The sequence below is a fragment of the Alosa sapidissima genome, chromosome 23, assembly GCF_018492685.1.
Source record: "Alosa sapidissima isolate fAloSap1 chromosome 23, fAloSap1.pri, whole genome shotgun sequence".
NCBI lineage: Eukaryota > Metazoa > Chordata > Actinopteri > Clupeiformes > Clupeidae > Alosa > Alosa sapidissima.
The window spans coordinates 1,227,501-1,237,500 of record NC_055979.1 but is presented as its reverse complement, the minus strand read 5'-3'; the positions used below and the strand labels follow the sequence as shown (position 1 = coordinate 1,237,500).

The 10,000-nt window shown below is 46.7% G+C and overlaps 2 protein-coding genes across 3 annotated transcripts in view; one reads left to right on the top strand and one right to left on the bottom strand.

Annotated features, from left to right (window-relative positions):
• The window catches only part of march4l (membrane-associated ring finger (C3HC4) 4, like), a 17,686-nt gene extending 14,697 nt beyond the window's left edge, over positions 1-2,989 (top strand). For both annotated transcript variants that reach the window (XM_042081194.1, XM_042081195.1), the window contains one exon: positions 2,384-2,989. In XM_042081194.1, coding sequence (XP_041937128.1) covers positions 2,384-2,835 — 452 coding nt within the window. In that variant the 3' untranslated portion in view covers positions 2,836-2,989. The remainder of the gene's footprint in view (positions 1-2,383) is intronic.
• Positions 2,990-4,364: 1,375 nt separating this feature from the next.
• The window catches only part of pcca (propionyl-CoA carboxylase subunit alpha), a 34,575-nt gene continuing 28,939 nt past the window's right edge, over positions 4,365-10,000 (bottom strand). Inside the window, exons 21-23 of the mRNA XM_042081191.1 lie at positions 8,357-8,497; positions 5,863-5,940; positions 4,365-5,760 (exon numbers count right to left, since the gene is read on the bottom strand). Of these exons, the coding sequence (XP_041937125.1) occupies positions 5,692-5,760; positions 5,863-5,940; positions 8,357-8,497 (288 nt within the window). The 3' untranslated portion in view covers positions 4,365-5,691. The remainder of the gene's footprint in view (positions 5,761-5,862; positions 5,941-8,356; positions 8,498-10,000) is intronic.

The following is a 10,000-nucleotide window of genomic DNA, read 5'->3' as shown; positions in this document are numbered from 1 at the left end:
TGCATACTGCTAGTTATATAATCCATATAATCAGTTGCACTTAGCCAAGTGTAGAGGAAAAGTGTTTCTTATTCGTCTTGCTCAGAGCTGTAGCATTATATTCAGTTATGCAATAGATACCTTCATCTAGTGCAAAGGAGAAGGTAGTGACACATTGTAGCAAATTAGCCTGGCTAGTGCCACCACTTCTCAATGAGACGTGGTCTGGGAACCAAACGTTCATTTTCTCGTATTTGAAAAAAATGCCCAGATCCGTTTATTGGGTGCCACGGATGTCTATCAAATGCGTCTGTACATAGCTCATCATCGTCTTGCTTTCCCACCTGTTCTGTGATTGGTTCCCTATCTCAGGCGAAAATTTGCTCCATGGTCTCCAGGCTGCCTTAGCAGCGTGAATCAAATCGCGCGCAAGGCAGCATGGGAACACCCAGGCTAGTAGCAAATTAGATTGCGGGAAGATTATAGTTATGTTCACATCAAAGGATGTGTGTTCATAGAGCCCATCAATCAGCTGTAGCCTAGTGTAAAAGCTGTCTTGTAAGCCAAGAGCTCGCTAGGCTAAGCAAGGTTCCCATAAGGATTCTCTGTCCAAAGGCAATTTTGTGCCTCAACTGAATATACCATAGCATAGACCATAGAATAAACCACTCACACAACCACTGTGGTTTGCATATCAGTCAGCAGGCCCCTCCATTTCAAAGCAGGCAGCCCAGTTTAGCTAAAGCGTGGGCCAGATACAATTTAGACAGTCAAAAGTTTAGCTTGTGAAAACTGGGCCATGCTTGTCTGGTTCATGTTAGACAGATATTATCATTTAATAGCAGAAACTCCATGCAGTCTGATTCATGCATTCAGGTTTAGGAGGGAAACTTCAGGTGCAGGAGGGAAACTGGCCCAGCTCCTTGTGGAATCGGAATCAGACACTGGGCATCCAGTAGCATACATGCATCTGTTGAATTTCTTCATTTCATGCAAGTGAAATGATCATCTCTATGTTCCTGGGAAGGACCCCATAACTGACTTTTAAGCAGGGACATGAGTTTTCTTTTCACCTCTCCTCTGACAGATGTAGCTGTTGAGGGTGTGATAAATAAGCCATTATAATTAGGCTAGAAGACAGTAATAGCCAGTCCCAGAGACCAGGAGGGAGAAAAAGAAAGAGGGAGATAAAATATGGATTATGAATCTATTCAGGTAAGCTGCTGAGACAGCGGGTTTGGGTCTGGGTCTGCACACGGCCCACACTCGGCTGCTGCCGCCGCTCCCACCTCGTAATTGCGACCGAAATTAGCACTTCCCTTCCTAGCTGCCAGCAGGGACGCCTGGGGGGATAGAGGAGGAGAGGAGGAGAGGAAGAGAGAGAAGAGGGGATGAAAATCCCTAATTAGAATTTTGGGAGTAGGGTGCAGAGAAGGGGGGAAAAACACTGGGCATGTCTCCAACATTCTAAAATCGGAGGCTGCTCAGGGAGGTTCGTTGCTTCCAGTCGGATCAGTGTGGAGAGATGAGGAGAGAGAGTGAATAAAAAGAGTTAATGTGACAAAAAAATATCTTAGCCTCATAGAAATGCTGAGCATTCCCCCCCCCCCCCCCCCCCTCAAAGAAAATGGTTTGAAAGTGGTCTGAAAGTGGCTTACTGTAGATTTCTGTCGATCCATGTCTTACACCCACCCAGACACCCGCCCCCCACACACATACACACACACTTAAGCAGTGACCAGGTTTTGTCGTGTTTACCAGACGATGGGATGGGGCCTGAGCACGGTTCACAGACTCACACTATTCATCTGGTTGGCTCAGTTCACACCCAGCATGCCGTGGGACTGATTTACATGCTGCAACTCAACAAGTTCACACAGGATGCACTCACTTCACACGACTCCCGTGATTCAGTTCATGCTGTGCTCGCTGGTGCACTCATCTTCGCCTGCAAACCTCTCTTCCCTCGTTAGAGGAATTTAATTTCTCTTGTTGGCAGCAGACACAGATCCAACCACCAAAAATAGAGCAAAGGCTCATCTCAACTGGCTCAACAGATTGGAGAATGGAGGAAAGGATGTAGTTGGAACACACTCTCACAGACACACACACAGACACCATGCATAACATTCTGTGCCTCAAGAGAATACAGTTATAAACACAAGTCCACACTTACTCATGAGCTGAGAATGTGTCAAGGACCTATCCAGAGCAAACTGTGTTTCAGCATAGTTTGCATGTGTGTGTATCCAAGAGTGTATTTGCAGTAAGTTGCTTTCAGTGCTTGTTGCTTCCTGATTTTCCTTACCTCCAGGCCTGGACTTTGAAGAGATGCGAGTGTGGATGAGACTCTGTGCATGTGGGTGTGTGTGTTTAATTAGCTCATTTCTCTCTCTGTTCTCAGCTCTGATAGTCCATGAGGGACCGTCTGTGTTCCGTATTTTTAACCGCTGGCAGGCGGTCAACCAACAGTGGAAGGTACTCAACTATGACAAGATGAAGGACACGGACGAGCACCAGAAAGCAGGGGCCAGCCTGCGGACCTTATCCTTCCCTGGCCCCCGCGGTTCTGGGCCAGTTCCGCCCAATGGTCACCCCGGCTCGGCTGAGGGCTCCCCGTCCCTCTCCTCCCTTATGGCTGCCACGGAGACGCCCACAGCGGTGCCCCTGGACAGCAACGACGGGGGGTTGGCGGTTGAGCCCGAGGTGCAGGACTCGTCAGAGCCAAGCGGAGGCGGCACCAATCACTGTGCGTACAGCATCCTGCAGCGGCTCAGCCTACAGCTCCGGACGCCGCCGCCCCGAGAGCAACCAGGCAGCAACCGCGAGCTGGTCATGAGAGTGACCACAGTCTGAGGAGCGCAGCCGAGGCCTTAACCCAACATGCCACTTCTCCCCCACAGGGGACCCACCCCGCCCGTCTCAACTCCTCGTCTTTTATATGAAGGGATCAGTTTTACATGAATGCAGAAAAACAGAATAAAAAAAAATAAAAAACTTGACTGCCGTTTTCCCAGGTTTGAAAAATGCTTGGGACACCTTGGGTATCTTGGTTAGGTGTGTAGTTGGGGGAAAGGGGGTGATTGAGCCTGAAAAGGGTGTTTTTTGATTTTTTATAATAGGCCTGGAACTATTGGAGTGTGGTCAGGTGATGTGTGAGAAGGAATTTTGTACATTTCAGATGTGATGGGAGGTTGAATAGCACACATCTGTAGAGACACCTGAGATAGAAACCTCTCTGCGCTCATCCTGCCAGTGACTGCTGTTGCCACAGCGACTCCTGCAGGACAAAGATTCATGCTCGGTCTGTCCATCAGCAGCTCAAGCACAAAACTACAGGACAATCCAGGTACAACAAACACAGACACACCAACATGTCAGAGGTCCTGTCTTTATCTGTTAAACCCAGTACTGCTCAGGGTGCCAAGTGAAGGGTTCAAATGAGTTTCTGAATCGACAAAATCATGCACACAATTTCAAGCATGTAGCCCTCCCAGCAACCTACTGAACTAATAACTAAACAGGCTCCCTGAAAAAAGAATCTATCTTTAATGGCACATGTATTGTTCGTTGTCTTTAATGGTTGATTTGTACTTGAATGAAAAAAAAAGTATGTCCTTGTGTAGGCCAAAGACATTCTAGTGACCTTGATTGTTGCAGCTGGTTGTTGTGGGTTGTTGCAAGGGGGGGGGGGGGGGGGGGGGGGGGGGGGGGTCATGAGTGGTGGCCTTTAGAATGTTTTCTTTTTCAGGCCGAGTTGCCATCAAAGTAACAAAACGTGATATCACACTCCTGTCAGGCCAAAAGCACAGAATCGTGACTCACATCTGGGACTTCTTTTGGTTTTCTTCTTCTTTTGTAATATACGTGTATAAATGTAAAAAAAAAAAAAATGCTACATTAAATTGGGTTCATGATACAACGGTGTAGCACTGAATTACCTGATCTGTTCTGAAATCCAGAAGTGATAGATGAAGACTCAAATGGTTGCATCACACCATCTTCTTGTCTGGCGGAAACTCTCCACAAGTTGGGCTGTAGGACTAGCTTCTGAGGTTACATTGCTTACCCCTCCCTTCATCCTAAACATCGACCAATGAAGGCCCAGTTCAGTAACAGCATTTTTTTTAACTTATTTTAACCTCAAACAATGTTGAATTTTGTGACCATACAATCCAGAAGAATTGCCAAAAAGCATATGATAATATGGTAGAATAAAATAGTTTAACAATAAAGTTGGCACAAAGTCATAAGTGTTAGATCAGTGCCTCCACATCCACTGGAGTCGAAAGTCACCAGACCGGCATGTTATTGTCCAGTGGTTGCTGAACTGAAAGAACTGACCCAAACTGACTAGGGAGATCCATGTCAAATCAACTACAAGATTAGAATCATATTTGTTTATTTTTTCCCAAGTGGGAAAACATTCATTCCCCCAAAATATTTTTTACAAAAACCTTTTTCAGAAAACAATTTACAAACGAATCAGACTCGAGGCATGTTGGAGCAAACAATGCTGGGGAGCCAGGGGTCGGCAGGTTAAAGGTGAAGGGTCACACTTCTGGGCTTGACTGCCACAGCATTAGAGGAGAAGCTACTGCCAGAGATCATGGCAATCCATCTTACATCAAGAGAAATATGAGAAAAACATCTGAGAAATAGATGTCTACCATACACACACACACACACACACACACACACACACACACACACCCACCCACACAGACACGTGCACACGTGCTCACACAGACCCCTAAACAGGCTACTACAGATCATAAACAAAAGGCTAATTCTTTTATCATACTTTGATTCCCCCTGGTATCATGTCCAACTTCACAGCCAGGGTACATCACATCTTGAGCTTTTGTTTAGGGCCGCTGTGTATGTTTCCATTTTGGGGGAGGAATAAAAGAAGACCTTGTGCATTTCCTCACAACCTTCAGTAATCTCCTCCACTTGTGTTGCCCACGCATAAAACAAACAACAGACTAGAAATATTAACATATTCTATTTCAAACATTCTAACTAGTCACTCCTGAAGGATCATGATTTTCTTCCTATAACTAGGGGGTGACAGAGAAAGAGAGAGGTGTTTAGAGTCCAGAAACAGAGATGTTCTACTAGAACAAAACACATGGTGGGAGAGCGCAAGCTCCCCAAGACCTAGTAAGAACATTTTCTTTCCATAAGGCAGACAACAGGCCACCCAGAGGTGAAGCTGATAGTTAGTGGAATGACCGTTATGTCATGTGATGTGACCAACCCATGTGCGTGTGGGCAGGAGTAATTCTGACATGTGTGGATGAATGAGATAACCTTCTTGGACAAGCAGCTCTGTGATAAACCTGGAAGGCACAAGTGTATACATGAAGGATGCATTTACATTTCTACCCCCTGTGAGCTAGGGGGTGGTAGACTGCAAGAGAACAACAAGAGAAGCACCAAGTGGCGATCCAGTAGAAGAGGTTTACATGTGGCCACATAGCTAAGGAGAACAAACTAGGAGGGAAACATAGATGACAGTCGTCCCTATTGGAGCACTGAGGAAGGGAATGTTAAGTGAATTCTATTGAGTGGATTCTGGGGTACTCCGTTAGTGTGTATGTGGGGTATCTGAGCTGTGGTGAGGCAGGTCCAGGGGCAAAGGGGGCAGGTTCTAGTGGCAGTCTGGGAGGGTGTGGGGTTGGGTGGGTAGATAAGGTCCGCTCCAGCTTACTCCAGTTCCACCAGAAGATCGCCTTCACCAACAGTCTCCCCAGCTTTACAGTGGACACTCTTCACCTGTTCAACACACACAGTCACCAAAAAGGTGAGGTGAACAAGTCAGTGGACTGGTAGAGTGGCAAGTGCATTTCACTGGCAAGAGTGGTCATATGTACTGACCTTGGCTGTCTTTGCTGCAGTCATGCTGTTTTGCATCTTCATGGCTTCAATGACACATATCTCCTGGCCTTCAGCCACCTGTATGACACACACATTAATCCTGTTCAACACACGACTTAACACTTCTTTCAAACTCTGCATTATCAAGTTCTCTGCCTTTTTACCATTTCCCAAACCTAGTTCTAGAACCCCTGTTCCTCCCATCCTGGCCAACACAGTTATACCGCAAATTTGCTGCACATCTCCCTTACAGGTACCAGTAGATACAAGGATACAAGGAAGTTTATTGTCACATGCATATAGTTACTGGAAGTAAGAAATGCAGTGAAATTATGTCTGGTGTCAGCCTATTTGTGCATTTATGGGGGGGGGGGGGTAAAAAGTGCAGTAGAAGAGAGGTTTAGCAGATTAAGTGGCAAGGGCTGCATAAGAAAGGTGGGGGAGGATTGGGATTGGGGGGGGGGCACCAACAAGGAGCACCCAAGAGCAACAGGGGCAAGGAAAAGCTCCCTTACCAAGGAAGAAACCTTGGGCAGATCCACGGCTCAAGGGGCTAACCCAACTGCCAGGGGTCTTGGTGTGTGTGTTGGGGGGATGACAAGGGAGATGGGATAGTGTGCTGTGTATGTGGGGAGAGGGCAGTGTGCAATATGTGTTGGAGAAGCTTCCTCATGAGACAATGTGCTGTGTATTGGGGGGGGGGGGGGGGGGGTGCAGTGTGCTACAAGTATGGTGAAGGAACTTACTATTGCAAGCAGAGTACTGTATGTATGATATATGTGAGTGATGACAGTGAAGATGTGTGTGTGGGCGGAAGGGGAGTGGAGCAGTGACTGTGTGTGTGTAGTGTGTATATGGGTCGGTGGGGGCAGTGTGCTCTAAGTATGTAGAGGATGTGTGTTGGAGAAGATCCTGAAGACAATGTGCTGTGTATGTAGGGAGGGGGGGGCAGTGTGCAGCAAGTATGTAGAGGAGGCTTACTGTAGCAAGCAGTGTGCTGTATGTATGTGAGGTGATGACAGTGATGATGTAAGTATGTGTGTTTTTTGTGTGTGTGTTGGGGATGGGGGTGGGGTGGGGATGGGGGCGCAGAAAGGCAAGGCAATCAAGGACATGGGTAGATAGATGGAGGAGAAATCAACATAATAATTAAAAAAAAGTAATATGGAGATGTGCAAAAGTTGGAGAAAGTCAGATGTGTGTGTGTGCGCGCGTGTGTGTGTGTGTGTGTGTGTGTGTGTGCGCATGTGTGTGTTTTGACGTGTGATGAAATAAGAAAATAAATAAAAGGTCTGTAGCATAGGGAGAGGGATGTAAAAGTGCTAAAAGTCTTGTAGGTGTGTGTGTGTGTGTGTGGGGGGGGGGGGGAGGGGGGGGGGGGGTCATGAGTGCTGAGGAGTGAATGAGTGCAAAGTCAGTATAGTGGGAGTTCAGAGTTGGGAAATGTTTGAGAGTGCTGAGGAGTGAATGTGTGCAAAGTCAGTATAGTGTGAGTTCAGAGTTCGGATGGCCTGGGGATAGAAACTTCTCCTGAGTCTCTCAGTTCTGGCTTTGTGACTACATAGGCGTCTTCTTGATTTCAGCGGTAGGAATAATCCATTGTTAGGATGAGAAGAGTCCTTCAGAATCTTTTGGGCTCTTAGGAGATACCTCCGGCATTCACCGTACATAACCTCGGACGAGTCTGCTAGCTCCCATTCATCAGTGAGGGGTTCCATTAAACAAGCTGGCTTTATAAAAATATGTATGAGTATGAATGGATTCAGTCTGAGCCTGAGCAGAGTTATGGGCGCATCAATGGCCCTTCAGGAGATTAATGTGTGTTAATTAGGAGGAAGCAACTCCATATCCGCATGATATCCTGATCAAAAGGCGCTAAAAGCCTGACTTACTGGAAACACAGAGTGAGAGACAGAAAGAGAGATAGAATCTGAAGAAGAATGAGAGAGTGAGAGGCAAGCAGACATAAGCTGAGGAAGAAGGTGGAAAGAGAGAGAGAAGGAAGTGAGGCAAGCAGATTAAAAGCATAAGGGGGAGAGTGAGAAAGAGAGAGAGAGATGGACAGAGCATCCTGAAGAAGGACCAGAGCGCAGACGTGGCAGTGTTGGCTGGAGCCAGCCGTCTGGTGTATAATGCATGAGGCATTAGTGCTCTGACATCACCCGCCATCAGCTGACAACCATGACACGTGTGTGTGTGTGTGTGTGTGTGTGTGTGTGTGTGTGTGTGTGTGTCAGCTTCACTCATCACATATCCCACACATCCCACCATACAGCAAGCACCTAATAGCACACATCATGTCATCATGCCTATTTGCTTTACGTCTCTAGTTTTATTTACATAGGCATTGACTGGGAGAACATGGATATGAATGTATTTAAAAAGTTGTTGTCTGAGTGGTGACACGCAAGTGGGTCAATCTGTCTGATATGGCTTGGTTAGTGAGTGTGTGTCTGTTATGAGTGTCTGGTGTGTGTGTGTGTGTGTGTGTTACCGTGTCTCCAGGCTTGACGGACACTGCCACCACGGTCCCAGGCATGGGTGAGCGCAGGATGCTGCTGGTGTCTTCTGGAACCTTCTCAGGCATGTGCTTGCTGAGTGTTGCTGCCAGCTTACTTAACACACGCAGCTTAAACTGCAGGGGTGAGAGGGGCAGGGTTCAGGGTTCAGTCAATAAAGTCAGCTTAAAACTGCAGTGGAGAGGGTGTACTGTCAACTGAGATGTGGAAGTCCAACACACACACACATACACATCTTGGCAGTTAACCCAAGACAGACAGACAGACGCCGCATTAACTTTTAAAGCTATGTTCATACACACATACCACCTTAGTTATTAGCATCACACAAGCACTCAAGCTCACCACCAGCTCATACAAACACACACACACGCACACACAAACACACACAGTGTCTCACTCAATCCTCATCCTAATCACCTTAAGAACTTGGTAAAGAGCACAGCATTCTAGAAGACCCCAGAGATCCACCATGTCCATTAGACAGGGAGAGAGAGAGAGAGAGAGAGAGAGAGAGAGAGAGAGAGAGAGAGAGAGAGACTTCTCCCCTCACTATAAACCCACAGGCCTCTGCATAACCTAAGAAACTTCTCATGCTCACATACAATGCATCTTTATATTCATGTCTACTAAGGCTACACACCAGCAAACATTTCAGCTTCATCTTTACTAGACTCTGGATTAAGATTCTTTACACTCTGCTTTTTGTTCCGCTATTTGCCTTTTTCTATGTGTATGTTTGTTTCATCTGTCTGCAATATGTGAAGTGTTGAGTAACACTATCCTAAGTAGTATGCCGAGACAGCAGCCTCTTCAATGGAGTTTAATGCACTAAGCCTTAGCAATGATGCACCCCTATTCTGCAATGTTATGTGGATCGGAAAACAAAGACGACCTTGGTTGACTATTTGGCAAGGGGTGCAGACTTGGTCTTTACCCCCAACGGACAGAAGAGGGCAGTAAAGGGCAGCATCTTAAATCTCCCAGAAAGCCAACTTCACCTGCACACTGTAACTGCAGCGGCTGGAGGAGATCTCTGAAATGGAAAAATCCAATCAAGTGCACAATATAGCAGCCGTAGCTTTGTGTTGATTCTTCTCCAGCCAGTTTAATGGCTTTATATTACTCAATTGTCAGCAGCTAATGGCAAAATAAAGGAGGAAAAGGAGAAATGAGCAAAAACAAAAATCCTGTTTTTTTATGGACACAAACTTGAGATCTAGAGGGAGAAAAAAAAACTAAACAGAAATCCATCATTCCTGCTCTAGGCCTTTTTGTTTTTGTTCCCTCTCCGCCTCATGTTAAGCCAGTGGGGGGTCCCTGTCCTTGACAAAGCCCGGTCCAGAATCGCCACCTTGAGAGATCACAGTGCCTCTCCCTACGGTGGCCTGTAGGGTAAATTTAGCACCAGGGGAAACAGGAAAAAGTCAGTAGGGACAAAAGAGTGAAGTGAGGCACAGGCCGTTAATCATGGATGTGGGGCAGCCCAGCGGACGTTTGGGAAGGAAAAGGGCTTTCTTTCTAAGAATCTCTCCCTGGAGTGCTGGCATCATCCTGGTTACATCAGGTCACACAACTAGGGCAGAGGGGTCACAACCTCCCAACAGGCCAGGTGTAGG